This window comes from Copadichromis virginalis, linkage group LG22 (assembly GCF_057382275.1).
Source record: "Copadichromis virginalis isolate Kocher_CV1m ecotype Utaka linkage group LG22, C_Virginalis_male_GT1.1, whole genome shotgun sequence".
In the NCBI taxonomy this organism is placed as follows: domain Eukaryota; kingdom Metazoa; phylum Chordata; class Actinopteri; order Cichliformes; family Cichlidae; genus Copadichromis; species Copadichromis virginalis.
The window spans coordinates 32,244,638-32,267,204 of record NC_140638.1 but is presented as its reverse complement, the minus strand read 5'-3'; the positions used below and the strand labels follow the sequence as shown (position 1 = coordinate 32,267,204).

General features: G+C 39.7%; 1 protein-coding gene across 1 annotated transcript; it reads right to left on the bottom strand.

Annotated features, from left to right (window-relative positions):
* Positions 1-2,255: 2,255 nt before the first annotated feature.
* nrsn1l (neurensin 1-like) lies at positions 2,256-12,641 on the bottom strand. Its single transcript, XM_085446492.1, has 4 exons — positions 12,549-12,641; positions 9,113-9,188; positions 8,047-8,199; positions 2,256-5,329 (listed from the first exon to the last, which is right to left on the bottom strand). Exons 2-4 carry the CDS (start codon positions 9,170-9,172, stop codon positions 4,916-4,918), a joined length of 627 nt encoding a protein of 208 aa, XP_085302618.1. The 5' UTR covers positions 9,173-9,188; positions 12,549-12,641; the 3' UTR covers positions 2,256-4,915.
* Positions 12,642-22,567: the final 9,926 nt, after the last annotated feature.

Genomic DNA, 22,567 nt, shown 5'->3' with positions numbered 1-22,567 from the left:
TCTTTAAACAGTATATTTCGTCATATGGAAATGGAGAATAGGCGAGGAAGCCATCCTAGGCAGTGTACTGAGCATCCTCAATAAAAATCAATAAATAAAATAAAATGCATTTTAAAAAGCTGCAACACAATGCAGTGTATATCAGACAAAACTGCAATGGACCCTTTGCAGGAGCAGGTTAGTGGGGTTTATTCTAAATAATTGTAATGTCAAACATCATGTCCACCTCATGGTTTGGAAGTGGCTAACAATCACCAATTCATCAGCTTAACAAGAGGTGGGAGTATCAATATTAATAGTATCAATACCGGTATTGGTATTAGATGAATACTAATGTGATATGATACATTGTTTCTATCCTGTAAGTTCAAACAGACCTCAAACATGGACTATGAAAAATGTCTGAACCTTTTAGTGTTGACTGTCACGTCTATTTTGTTTATTGCCCAAAGCACACTTAAACATTTAAGCAACGAAGTCGACCCAAAGTGCTTCAGAGACATGCACACTTACATTCCAGGTCTCTAAAAAAATCCACTTTCTAAATACATGAAAAACTCTTTTTTTCTCATTATTTTTTAGGCATTTTAGCATTTGTGTATTACTGTGCTAACTAATAATTGTGGAAAGTAAAATCAAAGTGATTTAGTGGCCATTAAAATGTGTGATGACTCATCTCATAAATCATCACACACTGGTCTCCTCTACATAATTTGCCTTTACAGGTTAAAAGCACCAGTATCAATATTGGTATTGGCAACAGTGACCTTGTATTTATTTGTTATTGGATTAATACCACAATTTGCAGTATTGCACAGCACTACTGACAGAACCAAAGGGGCAAGTGACAAAGTGAACAAAGTTATGCTGTATCTGTTTGTTGCAGACAGACAGTGTGCTGTTAGACGTGTTAAAGAGAAGCAGGCTGCTGCTTCTCAGTGCAATGCTCAGCTCTTTGTTGGAGCTCAGCTTGGTCTATCACTTGGAGAACTAAAACAATTTCCTAAAAGAGGATAAAACCAGAATACTTGCTTTGTTAAAAATTAATAAAATAATTAGTTAAAATAGGTTAAAAGTCCAAAGACATGCAGCTTGAGGGGATAGGTTAATTGATTAATCCAAATTGCCACTAGGTGTGAATGTGCGAATGAATGTGAGTGCGAATGGTTGTCTGTCCCTGTGTGTTGGCCCTTCGACGGACTGGCGACCTGTCCAGGGTGTACCCTGCCTCTCGCCCTATGACAGCTGGGATAGGCTCCAGCGCCCCCCGCGACCCTGAAAAGGATAAGCGGAAGCGAATGGATGGATGGATGGAGGTTAAAAGTAACAATAAGCTGTTCCAACATTTAAAAAAAGAAAAGAAAAAAACTTCTCCTTAGTAAAAGTGTGTAGAAAAGATCCATAATTTTATGAGTTTAAAAAATAGGAATCCAGACTAATTATTAGACTTGACTTTGGTTTCACAAACCTAATCTAACTGTTTTTATTTTCCTTTCTTTATGATTTATTACACCGGGGCTTAAAAAAACACGCACGAGTGCACTCTTGGTTGTATTTGTTGCCTAGCAGCATGCACTGTCTCGCTAATTTGCCCTTCACAGTCTGTGGCAATTATGAAAGAGCATTCCAAAGAAAAGGCACTTTCACCCACATTGAAATAATAAAATTAGAACATCAATAGAGACGTGCAGTCAGCGCAAGACCACCGACTGCCGAGCAGCTTAAGTTCATAACAAACAAAAAGGAGCTGAACAGGAAATAAATCTTTGTTCTGATTCAGGGAGCTTTCCTTCCGAAATCAATGTGAAGAAAAAACTGGAAAGACATCCTGAGCAAGCCAAAGAACATCAAACCAGTGGGATTCTTCTTCAGAAGACATCCGCATACAGCATACAGCAGTCTAATTCTTGACGCTTACTGGTTTGATTGACGTATGTAAGGTTAAACAAGTATGTCACACAGAATCAAAATCTCTTGTTCAGATCATGATTGTACATCCTGTGGATTGCTTCTGCCCCACCTCTCCAATACTCTCCTTCTTGTAAACATGAGACACAGTGGACACATTTCCTCTATCGTTACAAGCTCCATAGAAACCACTTAGGTCATATCTCTATGCCTGCTTCCAAGCATACACATACAACAAGTGAATATTGGGTTTAAGCATAAATGGTTTAACTGCTGTAATACAGTCGGACATAACAGAGAGACAAGAAAATATGAATTATTCCAGTTTAAAGATAGCTTTGCATACGTGTCGTTGTGGCACAGATTTATTAAATGGATCCAAACACTTTAAAAATTGCAGATCACAAGTTTATTTTGGTGATTTTCTTTGCACCAGTGACACGAAACCCCATTTTACTCCATTATCTTCACCATAACCAGTAACACAACAAAACAATGAAACAGCAATAGAAACACTCAGTGAAATTACTCCCATTATATCAGGACATCGGGGTTGCTCTTTTTTTTTAAATACTTTTTTTTCTAGGTTGTAGTCTATTTTTCTGAAATTTGAGGACCTAATCAGACAGGGGCTTCTAAGGTGCCAGTGCAAATTCCTCTCACCTCAGCCCTTCACCACTCACTCGCTGCTACTGTGTCCGCCTGTAAACACAAAATCTGATTGGAGTAAAAATAACGAGAGGGGACGTGAGGGACCAATCAGAAAAGGGTCTTTGTTCGGAGTTCAAAATAGAGCACTTGAAGCCCAACTGTTGCCTGGAGACACAGATTGCAGGCAATTACGCAGCCAGATTACAGTGTGGAGAAGGGAGGTGATACTGTCAATGGAGCACAAATTACTGTGCGTCTGTGCGTGTGGGTGTGTGGGTGAGAGTGAGAGTGCGTGTGACTGTGTTCAACACAGCAGGCTGAGCGTATGTGTAGATGTGTGTAGCTGCAGGTACATAATTGTTAATGATTCTCTTTATGAGCGGAGAGCCAAGATTCACGTGCGGTTCACACAACATCATCACCAGCATCACTAAGTACTTTGAAAGCCAGTACCGCTATTTAAAAAAATACAAAACACAAGGCAAAAACAACATGAAATAGGAGGAATAAAAACATACATTTCTAAGAACTGAGTGTATTTTCTTAATGCTAGTGGACAAACACAGTCTACCCGGTCAACAGCTATGTCTCTATGCTGCACTACGAGGTGTTTACGATAACTACGTGCCTTATGGTTCAAGTCTTGGGGCCTAAAAATACCTCTACAGCTTATCTTCTCTGAAAGCTTTTCAACATATTAAACAAAGAGAAGTAAAGATGGAGGCAGTAGATGCCACACCACATTTCTGGATCTGGTCGGTGGTCAAGAAGACACACTTATGTTCATGCTTATGACTTCTTTTCATTTTTTGACAGCATCCAGTCTCATATTAAACACACAGGCTTTCTGAAATACTGCAAATGTACTATATGTTGGGTTACTGAAAATGAGGTCTGATGACACCTTGTCTGAAGCCCTGATGACAACCCGAAAGATGGACATAGTCAGTGCTGGATGGGCCTTGAACCTGCAGTCTTTTCACTACAAGGAGGTGATAGCTGTGAGCTTACTGGTTCAATCACTTGTTTTTTTAGGCATATTGAAAAGAGCAAGTTCATTTAGTAAATTATGGTCATTTTAAGTTTCAGAAAATGTTATGAAGTATTGGCTAATGGCTTGTAAGCGTACAGTTTCGTGGTCAGAGCTATCAATCAGTGGGCGCATCCAGTTTGAAAACACCAAGATGCCAAAAGTGCTAATCTGGAGGCTTGATGAAGTCATGGTACGGACATCCATCTTTTATCATGTCTACAGTTCAACAGGATCACCACATGGGTGTGTTTTATTCACTTTGTTATTTTTGCAATGACTATTAACGTTTGGACTGAGGTTCTTTGCAGTGCTGTGCAACACAAACACATTATCGGTCCTATCGTTCTAGTATCGATCCAGCAACAACACCAGCGTTGGTATCGTTGGTGATTATCAGCCTCTTTCAAACCATGAAGTGAACCATGGTCCAGCTTCAGATAATTTTGTCAGTTTGTGCGATGACATATACTCACTCAGAAACAAAAGAGGAGCTTTGTCTGAAATCTTTCTGTCTCTGCACCCACTTTCATCGAATCCACAGCTACACCTAGATAGTGAGCCATTACAGGTACCTGGGCATCACTCTGAACGACAAAATGACACTGAATGATTTCATGTGCAAAAAGCCCAATCATGAAGCTGATTGAAAATGTTTTATTCATCAGCTCTAAATAAACAATGATTTGTTGGTTTGGCAGCCTCGGTGCAGATAACAAAAGACGGTTGGAAAAGAGTGTTAAATGTTCCCAAAACACTGTTGGCATCGAGTTGAATGACATATTTGTAAGATTAGAGCCACTCGGAGGGAAAAGGCCAGTCTGTCCAGACCCTCAAAACTCTCTTCATGCTTCATGCAAGGCTTCGCTCCTTGCTGCGGGGGAGGGGAGAGGATTTGGCTCTTCTTGCCATTTCAGATCATTGCTATGTATCTTTAAAAAAACAAACAACAAATGTAGGTTTTATATGTGTAATGTAAATCTGAGTTGTTTTTTTTTAGTTTTTTAACATCCTCTAATGTATTTATTTATGTGTTTTTTTCACTAAATCATAATATATGTGGGTTTTCTTGACTGGTGCTTGTAAACAAAATCACATCCCTAGAACTACAGAGAGGCTAGTCAATCCAATCCAGTCCAATCCAATCAAACTGCAGGGGTCTAACTGTAATACTGAGGTGACAAAACAGCCTCCATCTGAACAATCTGCATGTTGAAATAACACATTTCCTTTGACAGAGGTAAGACAAGAAGTTAAGACCATGCAAAAAAAAAAAAAAGGCCCCAGGACTAGAACAAAAGCCTTATAGCTCAGTCGTGATCTTTTTTAAGAAGCGGGCTGCACATTTTCCACCTTCGACAAAGTAAAGGGCACCTTCCCCTCCTCTGAACCAGGTGGCTTAGTGACCACATCCCTAACATCCTTAAAGCCCCTCCACTTTGACCCACACTCTCTTCTCCCTTCCACTCCCCCTGGTCTGTGGGACAGCCTCTCTTTCAAGTTGGCCTTGGGGAGGATCCAAACAACAACCCCCATTGCAGCCAGGGCAGAGCCGAGGCAGGAGAGCCCAATCCCGGCTGCGGCGCTGAAATGCAGCCCCTTGTTAAAGCTGATGGCCTGCGTGTCCACGAAGAACAGATCTCCCTCTCCGAACGACTCGATTTTGGGAGGAGTGGAGTAGCCGACCGACAGTGTGGCAATACCTGCAGTCAAGATGAGGACACCCAGGGCCAAGGACACCTAAGGGTAGACAGGGTAAAGAAAGGAAGCTGAGGTGGTCATTTTTGCAGATATGGCTATTTAATTTTTGTATAGGTGGCCCTGTTTGCTCAGTGCTCTTCACTACTTGTTAAGAAAGGTCATTTTGTTGTTTGTAATGCAGAAAAATCCCAATTGCCACACGTGCTGACCTGGAATCCCGCTGCTTTACAAATACCAGCACATGACTGCTGTTCATCATGAAGCTTAAAAATGCACTGTATGCACTACATTATATGAGTAAAGTCGCAGAGAGAAGTTTCTGCATTTTCAACCTGAAACATCAGCAGAATTTCACCTCAAAGTAGAAGAAAAACAATGATTAAAAAAGTATAATATTTGGCCATTCGTGTATTTGGGAAAATGATGCAAAATTATACAACCCTGAGAGCACAAACCTCTGCCAAGGCAGCTTACTCTCTGGGCAACATTTACTTTTAAGGGAATAGTATTGTGCTTTCTTTCCTTTGTGCTTTAACATGTTTGCAGTGCACTAAAAATTAGAAAAGGACAGCATGATGGATGAATGCTTTAATTACACAAACATTATGTAGGAGTAGGTAATGAAGAAAAATAATAGATAAATAAATGGACATCGGCTTCGGCTTATCAGATAATGATTCTACAGTTGATTTCTAAGTACATAGCCAGCTCATTCTCATTCTCTTGACAATACTTTCTTTAAAGATGTAACACATTTTGGGGTGAATATGAAAGAAAAAAGTGACATCGGAGGTCCAATGTGTCATGATACTAGGAATCCTCATATATCACCCCCTATAAGTCTATATGTCGGCCATACAAACAATGGCAGTAAGAGACATAATTTTAAATAGTAAATATCATTATTATCTTTTTGACCTTCAGATCGACCTACTGACCTTGAAGGAAAGGTCAGAGGTCAAATATGATATTTGAAACAATAATACAGTACTTTCTATATTTTGACAAAACACACCAAATTTGTAAGCATCAAATTTTTTGTTAGTTTTTGAAATTATTACGGTGACCTTGAAGACCCTTGTGGACGTATGCCAAATTTTAATCGATTTTAATAGATGGAGACTTTGGACTCAACCGAGCAATCAGATGGCCCCACACCTCCCTGAGCCTGGTTCTGCCGGAGGTTTCTTCCTGTTAAAAGGGAGTTTTTCCTTCCCACTGTTGCCAAAGGGGGTCATAAGATTGTTGGGTTTTTCCCTGTATGTATACGAACCAGCAAGATCAAGATCAACTGAAAGTCACAAAGGAGCCCAGGGTAACAGCTAAACAGCAAAAGGCCTTTTTAAACACTAGCTAATCATTTTTATCAGTCCAACATCAGAATCACATTCAACAATAATACTACAGGTCACCTGGAGAAGCCAGAAGGCTGTTGGAAAAAATATTTTATGGGACACGTCAGACCAAAATAGAACCTCCGGGATTAAATAGGAAGGCTCAAGAGATTAGAAAACACACGATTACAACATGACAACCTTATATCATCTATGAAACCATCTATGGTGGAGGTAGTGTCATGATTTGGGCTCATTATGCTAAGTCTGACAGCTTGTTATCAATGGAACAATCAGTTTTATGAAGTTTACTAGCATGTTGTCCAGACATTTATCTGATACCTGAATAAAAAAAATAAATGATATATAAATCATTTGCTTTTAAAGGAAGGAGTCAAACCAATGACCTTAGCCCAGCAGAAATGTTATTGAAGGATATAAAGCAGGGGTGTCAAACTCCAGTCCTTGAGGGCCGGTGTCCTGAAACTTTTAAATGTGTCCCTGGTAACCCCTAACCCTACTTAAGTAAATTTAAATAAATGTACGTAAATGTAAGAGTTTGGAAAAATGTACTTCTAAAAATACTTTTATTGCACCATGTTCATTCACTCACGAGCTGCTGTAACATGAATCAAATAGCTGAATTACCACCTCAGCATGAAGTCAAGTTCTATAGAGTCGTGCTAATGACCTAGTAAATATATTTAGGTGTGTTGCAGCAGGGACACATGGAAAAGTATCAGGACACCAGCCATCGAGGACTGGAGTTTGACACCTGTGATCTAAAGCATCAGTTTATACGAGAAACTAACTAGTATTGCAGAAATAAAGTGCCCATGTACATAGCATTTGGCCACAGTTGTGAAAATATGTAATGATGGTTTAATTTCTGTAATTATACCTAAATATATAAATATAAACAATATAGACACTTTGCAGAGTTATTACACCAGTGAAGCTCACTGCTGGCAGCTGCAAACTGCCAGTAAGAGGCACCATGTGTCACAGAGGTGACACATTCACTCCTCAGGGCACCACGGGGCTGACAGTGACAAGGGCATCAATGTGTGAAGACGAGGGCTGTCCAGTTTTATGTGGAAGAACTCAAAAGTCAATTCGACTGAAAAGCCAATGAAGTAAAAATGTATATTGATTTTAACTTTTCATGGATTTAGCTGTGAAAGGACCACATCTAATTTTTTTTTACACCGTAAGCCTCATAAAAGAATTCATCCCCTGAATTATTTGATGCAGCTGTGAGTCATATAATGATCCGAGGTCAAGTTAATATTATCAATATTATTTTTGGAATTAAAATTTTAGTACCAGAAACACAGTAAAAGAGGAAATGTAGCACTTTATTGTGCCACAGGAAACATTTGAAAACCATGTCATGGTATGTACAGAGAACAGTAGCTTTACCTTCCAGACTGCTGAGTTCCACCACAGGGCTGACCTCTGGCTCTGGACGAACCCCCGATCCTCCGGGTCTCTCTCCCACATGGAGGAGGAGCACTCTTCATAGAAGTGGTGCAGATAGGAACGAACCCCAAAACGAAGACAGCTTGAACCTGCCTGGAAGGAAGTTGTGACCAAAACGAGAGAAAAAAAATCACATTTGAAATAAACACATGAATCATCGTAATTTTTATGGACAGAATTTCTAGGCATAGCCAAGTGGCGGAAGGCTTTCGCTTAGTTGGTCTCAGCATCTGATCTCTGCTTTTCACAGATGATGTGGTTCTGTTGGCTTCATCAGGTGATGGCCTCCAGCTTGCACTGGAACGGTTCGCGGCCGAGTGTGAAGCGGTGGGAATGAGAATCAGCACCTCCAAATCTGAGGCCATGGTCCTCAGTCGGAAAAGGGTGGAGTGCCCACTCCGGGTCAGGGACGAGCTCTTGCCCCAAGTGGAAGAGTTTAAGTATCTTGGGGTCTTGTTCACAAGTGACGGGAGAAGGAAGCGGGAGATTGACAGACGGATCGGTGCTGCAGCTACAGTGATGTGGACGCTGTACTGGTCCGTCGTGGTAAAGAGAGGGCCACTCCTCACTTTATCTCTAAGGTTATTTACCGGTCGATCTGCAACCCTACCCTCACCTATGGTCACCAGCTGTGGGTAGTGACCGAAAGAATGAGATCGCGGATACAAGCGGCAGAAATGAGCTTCCTCCGAAGGGTGGCTGGCCTCTCCCTTAGAGATAGGGTGAGAAGTTCGGCCATCTGTGATGGGCTCAGAGTAGAGCCAACTTGTTTGGTATATATTTTAATTTATCTTAGTTTCCAAGATATAGTTATCAATCCATCAGTCACAGTGCCAAAGTAATTAGCAGGTATGTTCAGACTATTTTTGCTACAACTTTGTTATTGTTACACTGACTTTCACGCAAACATTTTCTTTATGAGAGCTTCCTGTCATCTGCCTAACTCCAAAATCACTACTTCAGCTGTAATCAGATCAGAATGATCACCGGTGTTAGCGCAGCTCACCTCACTGCCGGAGGATTCTCCTCCTGAGCCAGAAGCACAGGCCTCGGAGCACAGAGCCATCTCTCTCCTTGTACACCTACAATAAAGATAGAAATTCATATGATAAGAATGGTGATACACAGCCAGCCGTACTTCTGAACAGACTGATTTGTGTACATATCAGCTGCCTGGCTGTGAACACAGACATTGTTTATCTGCTGAATATGGATTCCCTGCAATAAAAACCTTCCCTCCCTGCAGAGACTCGTCATAAATCCTTCACCCGTGTCTTCAGGTTGCCCCAGTTATTGTTGCCGCATGTGAACGATTGACGGCCACCGCGGCCCTGAGGTGACTCTATCACCACCCACGGATGAGTCACACATATGCAAGTGCGTGTACACTGTATTCATGTCCCTCTGTTGTTATTCTCCTAAGGCTGTTGGGTTGATTTATTTCATTCTTCAAACTGTTTCCCTGAGCTGTGCACAAACGCCAGAACTCAGTCTGTAGCACAGCAGCGGTCTAATCCGACTGCAGTATCAATCCTGATGACTAAATTTGAAATGACCAAATGACGGAAAGAACTTCCTGTTCAGGTAACGTTACATTATTACCTTCCTTTGCTGCTTAAGCTGAAAAGAATGAGTTACTAACAAAAGTGATCCAATATACCACATCTCTGTTTGGTGTCTTTATAGCTGTAAGTTGATATGATAAAAATAAAACTAAGACACAAAGAAAGCATGCTGGAGCTGAACATGATGCGCAGCATGTTTTTATCTTATCCTATGTAAAGCACTGAGAAAAAGGGTTTTGCAAAGCATTTGCCTACATTTTCTTTCAAATAAACAATTCAATAAGGGAAGACTTTGCCAGCCAAGGGTCTATTTCTATGGTTTGATACCCTGTTTTATCTTTCACTGGAACATTACCCTTAATTGATTGTAAAGTTGAGATAGTTAGACGTATGAGCCCCCTAAAACACAAATTCAGAAAATAACAAATACATATTTTTATTTCCACCTTTACTTTTAAATGTGTCTGCAGAGCAGTGATTACAAACCAATTACATTTACTAACCTTCACATTTGTGGCAGCATCTTTAGACTTTTGAGTTTTTATTGTCATTGTGCAGTTTCTTGCACAGCGAAACTGAGTAGGTGGACCACAAAGGTGCAAAAGTAAAGGAAACAATATAGAAATGGGAAAAAAGCAATATATATGTATACATATATGTGAGTAAACTATATACATGGTGTATGCATAGAAACATTGAAACAGAAACATTGTGGGGCTGTATACAAGGGCATACTTTTATCTCATAATATACTCACATAACAACTATAGTTACTGGTTATTTATTATTATCCCACTTTTTCGTGTTGCAATATTAATTATAATGCTATAAAATACCATGTCTGACTTGATGCAGTATTAAAAATCTAATGATAAACAAGTGTATAAAATTGGAGCGCTTATATTTAAAATTTTTTATCTACATTTGGAATACTGGGAAGTTTAATTTTACATTAGCAAAATTTTGATTGCAGGACAGTGCTAATGGTGTTTTTATTTATGTAAGGGAGCTCAGTAGTTCATTCACCACTGCTCAATAATTCAGCTATGCTTTAAGATTAAAAAAAAAAAAGCCACTCATAACACAATAACTCAAAGTTTACTGTTTGTTCGTTTTGGTTAATTAAATTTTAAAACACTGATACTCTAGTAATTTTAAATAGGAACACTTTGAAGCACTAGTAAGGTCAGAGCTACGGGAGCCACTTCTGATTAATCCCACTGTGCTGAAATTGCCTATAATAAAGCCAGAGGTGGAGAAGAGGGCATCCCCGAGATGGTCCTCAATGAATAAAGCTAAAGGGCTAAACTAAAACTAGACACTGAAAGCAGAGTTAAAGGATTGTCTCGTTGTGGTGGTTAATGGTATGTGCAGGGCTTTTAAAACATAGTAGTTTCAGTTCTAAGGCCCAACTTTTACTTTGAAGGCTCTCCGGTTTTTGTTGCATTTTTCAAGTTTCAGTACCACTTGGTGGTTAATCAGCGAGTGTTTGGAGACAAGTGGCCATTTTCCATAAACACTACAGGCAAGTGCAGCAATGTGATAAAAGCACTCACAAGGAGGTTTTTGGTTCATCACCCTATTTGTGACTAAACCTTCAGCAACGTGTTGGGAAATAGACATTTTTCCCCAGAGCAGTTGTCAGGGATTCACTGACTGGTCTCTAGTGCTGTCTGACTGAGACCTAAGGCTCAATGAAAACTTTTTAACAAAAACTGACAAAGCAGTCCTCTACGTACGTGGAAGTCCACTGATATTCTTCATTATAAGTTCTAAGATTCAATTCAATTCAGCTTTATTTATATAAAATATATAAATACAATAGTAGAAAGAAAACACCAAACAATCACTTAAACACCTATGAGCATGTGCTTGGGGGCAGTGGGAAGAAAAAAAACCTCCCTTTTAACAGGAGGAAACCTGAGGCTCAGGGAGGGGCGGCCATCTGCTGTGAACAGTTGGAGGTGAGGGGTGGAAGACAGTGGAAGGGAGCCAGAGAATAGCAATGACAGCGAGAGAAAAGTGAAAAAAGGTGAAGAAGAAATACTCAGTGCATCATGGGAAGCCCCCGGCAGCCCAGGCCTACTGCAGCATAACTAAGGCAGATTCCAGGATCACCTGATCCAGCCCTAACTATAAGCTTTATCAAAAAAGACATTTAAGCTTCATCTTAAAAGTAGAGAGGGTGTCTGTCCAAAACCAAACTGGGGGCTGGTTCCACTAAAGAGGGGCCTGAAAGCTGAAGGCTCTGCCTCCCATTCTACTTTTAAATACCCTTGTAACCACCAGTAAACCAGCAGCCTGGTTTAACCCAACTAAACACTTATTGTTAAAATCAGAATTGAACACTATTGACCTTGCTTACTGTTCTTACTACTGTTGTTGTTGTTGTTGTTGTTGTTGTTTTTAATAGTATGGCCTACATAATCAAAAGGGTCGTTAAAACAAGGAGCTGTCCATGGTGCTAGTAAGCTTGTCTCAGCTTTCCAGACAAGTAAAAAAAAAACAAAAAAACACACACTTTTTATCTGACCGTTTCTTATAATGCTAAAAAGAATGCAACAGGCTATTTACTGGAGTACACCGATGCAGGAAATATGATTTCAAATTCATTGAATGCTCACATTGAAACGGGAAAAGAAAAAAGGTCGCCCTCAATCTCACTGCCGACATTTTCTTCTAAACGGTCATTTCAACTCACAGACGCAAACTAACCGCCGGCACTGAACACCAGTGAGTCATCGCGGCCATGGAGCCTCTCAGTCCATTTCACACTTTTTCTCCATCGCACTTCAGCTACGGTGATCTTTCTCTTTCCTCACAGCCTCCTTCTTTTGCTGTAACCGACTTTACAAGCAATGAAGGACGCAGTCTTACCCCTCCTGGCCGGAGAGCTCTAGGTTCTCACTGGGGATCCATGTGCTGTCGGACCGCTGGATCTCCAACGCTGCTGCTGCTGTGAATCAGCCGAAGATAGACACTGAGCATGCGTGAGGATGGGGGGGGGGGGAGACAAAAACGTGGAAACTTAATTAAATACGACATGTGCTAATCTACGATCTCTCATTTTTGGGAAAGATGTTGAGTATTTACTCCGCTGTTTTGTCTTATGAAAATATGGAAACATCTGTCCTCACATTGAATCACATGTTTTAACCAGATAACACGATTTCATCTTTAAAGTATGAGTGACTGCTGACCTTTAACTTTCTTCACATAAATAAATAAATAAATCATCAAATCATGCGGAATTTAATCCAAAAAAATCTGTAAAATTTACTGAAAGAAATATTTTATCCCTTTATAATTTTTTTAGTATGAAAAGGAACTCCTTGTTTGAAAAAGAAAACACAGTATGCCTACATATACAGCGAAAGATTAAACATGATCCTCTCTGAACTTGTCTGGGTGCCACAGATTCACTACCTGCCTGAAGAGAGAAAGCCAGATTAAGACCCCTATATAATTCTTCCCATTCTCATAGTGGAAGTTAAGGACTGTTATCAGTTCAGCTGGGATGAGCTGTCTGAACCCCCCCCCCGGCTCATTTTGCACCTGTCTAGATGTTATCCTTTTGACGTTTGTTTAGTCTGAAGGGCTTTTTGCCGCAGGTGCTTTAGGATTGCTTCAAACTTTTCTTGACTGACCTCATCTTGACCCTCTGTCCTCTCCAAACTGCCTTTGAGTAAAGAAATGTTTTCCACACGGCATTCTGTGTTTATCCGTTTCAACATAGCAATTCAATTGTGACATAATATGTTAAAGAAAAGAAAAGAAAAAAGCTCAGCCTTTTTGGTGTAGAAGAATTTGATTCACCTAAACTCCATTCAGCACTTTTGAAATGAACATGAATGAGCATGAGTCAGCGAGCATGAGCAATGAGCATAGTGTGGTCAGGAGGTAGAGAAGAACTGAGAGGACATTTTATATGAATATTGGTTTCAGATTGGTCAATACAGGAAGAATCGCTGGCTGATGATGCTTTAAAGGTGTACACTGTGATCAGCTGATCTCAAAATCAATGACAATATTATGTGTACCTTACACATTACACACTTTATACATATCCATTATATGTATGTTACATTTACAAGTTTAGACATGTGTAGGGTACATGTACATTTTATGGGTACATTGTTTAAATGATCTGTACCTCGTGTGTGCATTACATATACATTATATGTGTATGTTATAGGGATTACATGGTAAATGTTATAGGGATTACATGAATATTACATGCACGTTACATGTGTACATTGTTGAGATGGGTACATTGCAAGCACTTTACCTGTATGTCACATGTGTACGTATTTGTACATAATCTACAGAATAATATAGATAGTACATGTATGGTTGTAAGTAAATTTGTTGTGTTTCCTGTAAACGTAGCTCAGTGATTAATTTAATTTTATTAGTCATAGGACTGGCTCTTATGGCGCTCTTTAAATGTAAATTTAATGGCTCTTACTGTCATATTTTATTTAATTTATTTTTAGCCAAGTGCCTCCAATCAAAGATGGTTGGTTGGATTTTGTACCGTTCATACAATTTCAAGTTAATGCCTCCATTGTGTATGTAGTGGTTTACACATGTGCTTAATAAGTGGAAGATTCCCGGTTTGATTCTGGGACCAGGTTTTGTCACAAACAGTATCTGGTGTAAAAAATGTAACAAATCAAACATGTGGAGCTGCCTGCTTGGGGTTACAACCCCTTGTGAATAAGAAGGTAGCTGAAAGTTTTCATAAAATTAAAGGTTTCACAAAGCCCACTGTATACTTACAACTATTGCACTCATAGGGTGTTTGGTTCTTGATTTGCAGGTGGCATGTGTTTTATATCGCTGAGAACAGGCCACTAATAACATGACTGGTGTTGCTGGTTAATCTTCCACTGTCCATTTCCAATGGCATTAACCAAGGAAGAGTGTTTTTGGAGCTTGAACCATAGTAGGAATATAAAAATATAGTCTTTTTATTAGTTCCAAGAACTTCATGAAAGTTCATTATTAGATCACTGGAAGAACTTTGAAGGTGTGAAAGGCATGTGAAAACTCTTTTGAAGAGTAACATGTATCTGATGTCCTCTCCTTACTGCACTGCATGTTGGGAGTTTGAGTGAAAGAGTGCATAAAGGTGCTGATTGAGTTTGGGAAGCTAGGACTACATTTTAGGAACATGCTCACCCTGCATTCATGCTCATGCTCAGGTTGACAACATAGTGCTGTAGCCAATGCTGCTGGCAAATAGCAGACACCTAGTGATCTAGGGAAACAAGGGGCTGAGGGAACTGGTCACAAGCAACCTGCAAGTAATGCAGCAGGAAACAGTGGAGGTCACAACTGGTGCCCCACAAACTGACGAGGGAATGGTGCAATGTGTTGATGAGGTGAAGGATAGACAGTCTGACAGGAATGACAAGGAAAATGTGGAGGAAAGCCGAGACACTAACAGACAGCGGTGACAAGTAGGGCTGAAAATCAGAACACAGCTGCAGGCTGCTCAAATGTTGAAAATGGTAAAATCCCATGCTCAAGGATGACAAGACGAAAGACCCAAATCAATGGTCATATTCCTTATAAGATATCATCGAATTACTAGATGGAACTTTTGGCAGACAATCCATTAAAGTTACCGATTTTTTCCCCAAGGGTTGAGCAGTCTATAAAATCTTATAACCTTAAGGAGAGTGGTCAGCTATAAACAGCTGAGCAAGCAAAAAGGTTAGGTCTAAAAAAGATACTGACTAAACTGAGCAGGAAGAAACAAGGAAAAATCTTCTAAAAGTGCAGTAAGATGCCTGGAGCACTGAAGGTGGTCTCTCTCATAAAGCTTTCACCGTCTTCCTGTCTCTATTAAATATGAGAGGTTTAAGAGTTGGAAGTTTAAACTTAAATAGGGGTTGTGATAAAAAAAGGGTGAGAAGTATTTCTAAAGGAAATACAAGTACATTACAGCAAATGAAGCAGAGCAGGGTAGGACCCAAATAGTAGAGGCTGTAATTAGAGGTATACAGTGCGTGTTCATAAACATTTGTGCCCACAACAGCAGTACTGATTGTGTTAGCTATTTCATAACTTTAACAACAAATGAAAACAGTGCAGCAGTAACTCAGTGGCGGTGGTTGATGGGGACTGTAATTGCACCACACATCCTTTGGCTTATGGCGAGCCTCGTCCACCTTCAGCCTCTCTCCTGTCAACAATTACTGGTGAAAATGATCTTGTGGACATTTGGATGTCTGGAGGAAGCAGTGCACATATGAGTGTGTCTGAGGGTAGTGTGAGGACAGCTAGACTTGATTGGATTTACGTTAATCAGATACATAACAGCAAATTGATTAGGGCAGTAACTTCTCCTGTTGGTTTTCAGATCATCATTTAGGACTCTCGGACATCTCGCTACTGGCATGCTGTCGACACTGCTCACACTGGCAATTTCATGTGAATCTGATTCATGATGAGCCTTTCTGTCAGTCTTTTTCTGACTGCTGGAATTACTGGAAGCTAAGAAAAACAGACTTTGATAACCTAGATAGATGGTGGGATGTGGGGGGAGACACAGGTCAGAATTGTCTGCCAACATTGCACTATTCATGTGACAGCTGTAGAGAGAGGTTGCATTGACTAGTTAGAAAGAGAAATCAGAGCAGTAGAGGATGTTATATGATTCTTCACATTAATGAAATGTATTGTGTTCCTTAATGGACCATAATGGAAAATGTATTTTTAATTCCAAGAGGTGGATGTGGGACTTTTTTCTATTGATCAAGAGATCGCCATGATTTCTTTAGAACTTTAGAAGCCTTTGTTTTTGTAAAAGGTTTATTTCATGGATTAAGTAAAAGTGGGTGGAGGACTTTCACATAATCCACTATCTGCCTAAAATGAATTTTAGGTCCACTGTAAGTTGCACAGTAGTTGTAATATGTATCATACGTATCTTAAACTCAGATTCAGGGTGCATACAGAGAAACTATCCACACATACTGTAAATCATTCTGGACAGTGTATTAGAAAAATGGCAGATATTACAGGCATTTTACTACTTTACCGTATTAAGTTTTTTCTTATATAAAACTATATATTTTCTTCCATTAAATCAACCATAAAAAGTAAATACAACATCTTCCAGAAATATTACAGAAATGCCACAATGTTTTCTTCTACTTACAAAGTGATGTTTTCGCTACAAATGTTTTAAAAAGATACCAAAATTCACCACATACCAAAATTTATCAGGCTGAGAACTCTTTCGTTCAGCTGTCTTGTTTCGGTTCAAGGGGGAAAATGCAGACATTCGTCCACGCCTTTGCATTCTTTACTGTGCAATGTGTCCTTCGCTTTCACTGAGTCTCTTTTAAGCTATTCGCTTACAATGAGATAAATATTGGAAGGTAGTTTTTGTACAACTCTGTCCATCAACTGCCAGTGCTGACAGGATAGTGTGCTTAAATAGAGAGCAGCATTCAACCAGTTGTCAATGGCTGATAATGCCTCTGGGAAGGCAAACTAAAGAAGCATTGATGCCTCTGTAAGCGGTAGTACTCATTAAAAGCAGGCTCACTTCAAGGCACGGGACCTAGCTGAAATAATGTTAAAAGAAGCAGCCTCACACACACACACACACACACACACACACACACACACACACACACACACACACACACACACACACACACACACACACACACAGTCAGATATAGACCAATATGTGTTCTGTAAATATTTCCTGAAGGTGCATTATTTATGCAGACTGTCATAACAGATCCCAAATGAAAAGAAAACAAATACTGTCATTTTCACATATTTATCTGGTCTGCGTGGGGGGTTGTGCTTCATCCTCCCTGCATATTTGTTATTTGGACGCACTATGGTGAGCCATAAAAGCCAGGGTAAGATTGTCTCCAAGGTGCCCTGGTGAGAGAAAGCCATGGAAAACCGCTCTTGTTTGTCGTTCATCCCCGTGCACATATAAAGGCTTTTTTTTTTTTGTATGACCAAGCTGTGTTCAACTGGAGAGAGAGAGAGAGAGAAAAAATTTCCATGGTTACCAGTCCAGCAAGGTCAGGCACATGAAGTGATTGCTAGGTGTTGATTGGCTGACAGATAATTACACTTTCCTTTAAGATGATGTGCAAACAGGATTTTTTTTTCCTTTCATCTCCTTTATTTAGAAGCTGTTGTAAAGCATTATCAGTCATTTCAGCTGCCTTGCTGCCCTTATTACTTCCTTTATTCACCAGCTTGGGAGGGTTATTCTTTGGTGTGATAAATTATGCATTATGCTTGTTTGGTATCTTAAAAATAACCTGTGCATCAACCCACACCAGCCTATAAAGCCACTATCAATGTCATAGAATACCCAAGCAATCATGTTAATTAGTTGTGAAAAGCCTTTCATTTATTGGCTCATCAAACAGAAAGGGCAAAGCGTTTTCCAAAGCCACAATATTTAGGTTGGATGACTGAGGAAGCAGTTTCAGTATTTCATTTCTCCACCTGTCAAATCCTTTTTGGGGTGGTAGTGATGGTGGCGGCTGTCCCAGCATGCATTGGAAGACTATTTTGACAAGTTGGCAGTTCATCTGTGTGCTAACTGAGATACAGAGACATTTTCTTCTGCGCCCCCTCTGCGTGTAAATCCACGAAACAATAACTATCGTTAAAACTTGTGTCTTATAAACTCAGTTTCTTCCACATTGTTGATACTGTACACAAATTATCTGCGTGGACCACACAAACAGAAAATTTCTTCAGCCAGTCTTAATTTCACTTTTTAAAAATCCTGATCTGCCAGAGAACTAAGAAGCATAGTTGGCAGGTTTGGGTTTTTTTTTTCATTCTGTTAAGGTCAAACCTCTGAAGCTGAAAAAGCTGACATGGATGTGCAAACAGTTTAAGTCTCTTTAATGGTCATCGCTTTCACAGCTGAGCCTGACCCTGCAGACCAGTTTCAAAACACCAGTTTGATATCAATTGATATTTTCTCTTTAAAACTCATCTTCTTGAGGTAACATTTGAGCTGAGCTAGCAACACAAGTTCTTCAATCCGTTTTTAGTGCCGGGTCCAATAAAAAGCTGTTGCAGACACAAGTTATATCGACCATTAAGATACATATGGGTAAACAAACGGAGACAGAGAACATAACCTTGCTTCCTCAACGCGATAATGAATACAAAAATCAAGAGAAATGGAAAGACATGATTGCTGTATGCGTGATGGTGTTTGTCCAAAGTTTTGTTGAGACTGGCCCAGCTGCTAAGGAGGAGATAAGGTCCATAGAAACATATATACATACATTGGATTGCTTCGAATGAGATGTTAAGTTTGAGTGGCACCATCAGTCCATTAAAATCAACAAAGTGGACAGCTTTAAATTTAACATGTTTTTTAAGCTTACCTTTGTACAACTTGCTAATACAACTCTTCCTAGCTTCCTTTTCTTCTCTCCAGCTCAAACACATGCAAAGTTTGTGGTTAAACAAAAGGCTTACTAAAACTCTGAATCATTTGCTCATTCCATCTCAAATAGAAGCAGCCTTTGACTTATCTTTTAATTGCACTAAAGGCTTGGTAACTCAAATTCTTTCACTTCACTCCATTGTGTCATATCTCTCCTGAGTTCAGACACACAGTGAGGATACATCTACTCTATCTCAAATACAGGCATACCTTTTTAATTGCATAATTAAAAGCTGGTTAAAGTCACTCTGCTGCTCTTTATCTCTTTTGTAAAAGCAGGTAATCCAGGCCCACAGATATGCATGCACCTAAAGTGTGCTAAAATCTCAGATCTTTTGTTATTGTCAATGCAGCTGTGGCTGTGCTTTTAGTAAGCACTCATTTAATTGCACAATAAGGCTTGTCAAAGCTGAGTTTCCTTCTCTTTTTTTGCATTATATGAGGGAAAGCTGCTGCGATTCTGTAGGGGGCGATGGCAGTGCACAGTTCAGAAGGTCACTGGATGCGTTTGTGGGTGCAGGAGTCAGGGAATGGCAGCGTTACATCACGCAGCACGTCAGATGATGGCACATTAACATGAATAATGCATCCCATGTTGACAAGCGGCGGGAAACCACACAGAGTCTAAATATTCTATAAGGAGAGGAATTCATAGAATAGAATAGCACTTTAGGAACTAATGGGCCGTCAGGTGTCACGTCCCATGATGAAGAGGTAAAGGAGTGTGTGTGTTTGTGTGAATGTGCAGCATGGGTGCTCTGCTCATTACTGTTCAATGTGGGCTATAAAACCCTGTTCTTTAAAGAAAAAAAATCTTTAAAATTTTTATTTTAGGTTTCAGCTTCATGTTCCTTGTTGGTGTTTGTCATGAAGGAGGAATTTCTTTTGTGTCTTTTTTTTTAAACCACTGTGAGCAGAGCATGTGCTGAACTCACAGTAATTAGATTTCCAGACAGTGGAAGAGGAAATATAAGGGAAATATACAGCTGTCACTTTAAGTCCACACATTTTCTAGGCTTGGACAGCTACTTTTATTACTAAATAAAAAGTGGTAGAGAATGGAACACTACTTATTTTAAAGTGCTCCGATACAAATCCTACATGCATAACAGTAATACTAGCTTTATTCACTAGTTTTATTCATCTCTACTAATTACAGTTATGATGGAATACATTGCACAACATTACAGTGCATTACTTTGTTATTGTCTATGCAAGATTTTAAAATTCAGAGCAATTTTAATTTGTACTGTGCTAGCTGTGATGTAAAGATCTTAAGAATGACTGAGAATCGGTAATATGATAGGAAGTGATGAAATGTATCTGAATGCATTAAATTAAGTGTTGGAGCCTTGAATGGATACAGTGGTCCTGAAGGGTAAAACACACTGCAACTTAAGAAAATACCAGCAAATAGAAAAATGCAGACGACACAAATGTCTTTGGGGAGACAATAATGTGACGGAACAGCTGCGACAGTCACAAGGTAACAGTAAACGGCTAATAGCAAACATGTATCTACAGTATTATGTGAATCATGTGATTAAAACACACATTACTTGCATCTTTTTCTCCCTCCGTAACATTATCCATGACTATGGTATGCCACAGATGTGGGCGTGTCCTCAGAGGAGTCCAAGATGTTGTCAACAAGCCTACATGAACTAAAATCATTTGAAAATAATTTAATAACTTTATGATCTCTGTGAAAATTATTTCCACATCCATTGTATCCATTCAAGGCTTCAGCACTTAATTTAATACATTCAGGTGCATTTCATCACTTGCTATCATATTAGCGATTCTCAGTCACTCGCTAACTACCAGCAAAAAAGAAAAAAAGAAGAAAACGGGCACTGGGTGATTTTTTTCCCTCTTCACATACTGATTTCTGTAGTCATGTAAGTGATTTGAAATTGGGGCAAAACAATGATTATTCAATTTTCATCATGCTTCAGCTGCAGGGGAAATGTTTTACATATACTCTTAGATTCTACATGTTAGAGGATGAAACATGCTCAGCTTAAACCATCCACCATAAGGCCCTAAAGCATGGCTTCTCCTCATCTTTTGCCCCATGAGGATAAATTTCATCATTCATCTACTGATTATCATTTTAATACACTGTATTTCATATTCATATGTAAAGCTATCCTGGGAACAAATCCACTTACATAACCCTTGCAATAGTTGAGCTCTATCTACCCATCTATCTTTATGATTTGATATATAGCATTAACCAGCCCACATATCATCACTCGTGTCTCAGACAGACTGACCCACTTCTCTTCCTGTTACCCAGAAAGCAGACTGTGCCTGGAGGCGAGGCTGGCCACGGCATAAGGCTGCTGCAGAGCTGACTGGTTCAGGAGTCGTTCTCAATGGGCTTCTTCGCTTCCCCGTCTTCCCTCAAGTCATTACAGCAGCAGCAGATAGCAGACAGAGGGAATGGATGAGTTTCATTCCAACACCACTCTTCCACTTGTCTGATCGTTCAAGGTCATATCAAACAGATCAATAGGACTACACTGATGTATTGGGAAGTGGACAACAGGACACACACAAACACACACCTGCACGGGGTCAGACACAGGCACGGGACGATATCTCACTTCCTGAATCTGACACTAGATGTCAGTGGAATGCAGCTCAGGGCTTCAAATGAGTTCATCAGTGCAAGTTCCTTTGTTTTTTTTCTTTCATCACACACTGTGCAATAACAGCTTACATATTTAAAACCATATAATGTGCTCATCCTATGCAGATGCTCCACTTAGGACTTTGAGTGCAGTAGTAATTTCATTGAGTTAATGTAGAGGAAAAAAATGAGAAGTGAATGTTTTAACACTTTCCTAATTAGTCAAAATTGTGTTTGTATCACCCCCCTCCCCCCCCCCCCCCCCACCCCCACTGCGCACACACACTAACAAATCACCCTTATATTATATCTGTATTATTTATGGAAAGGTTTAAGAAGTAACAGTTAAAAGGTCAAATACACGAGAGTAGAATCACTTGCTTTAATCTCTATCAGTGTGACAGCAAAGTTCAGTCTTTATTGTTATTTCTCTATTTCTGTGTTGCTGGTTTGATGGAAGAATTGCATTCATATTTAAAAGCCACATAACATTTTCAATCATTAAATAGCCTCCATACAGCTGCTTCAAAGGTACCCTGAATTCACCGGTGGCTTCTGTGACGCTAAGTGTGTCATCAATATGGAGCTTTCATTGAAGACAGTGTCTGCTGTCATACTACGAGACATTAAAGTCTCGCAGTATAGATCCGCGTGTTTCCAGAGTGGAGTATTAGCATGTTGGGGTAAGGAATCATCATCATATCAATAACACCATTTATCACCGATATAATTAGATCGTTGACTGTGTGTCATTCCAAACTGGCATATATAAATTCTTCCCTTCAGCCCCTCCCA

Coding starts and splice junctions, on each gene's coding strand:
- nrsn1l (XM_085446492.1), bottom strand. CDS start 9,172: ATGGCTCTGTGCTCCGAGGCCTGTGCTTCTGGCTCAGGAGGAGAATCC. Junction 8,200..9,112: donor GAGAATCCTCCGGCAGTGAG/GTGAGCTGCGCT, acceptor ACTTCCTTCCAG/GCAGGTTCAAGCTGTCTTCG. Junction 5,330..8,046: donor GGAACTCAGCAGTCTGGAAG/GTAAAGCTACTG, acceptor GTCTACCCTTAG/GTGTCCTTGGCCCTGGGTGT.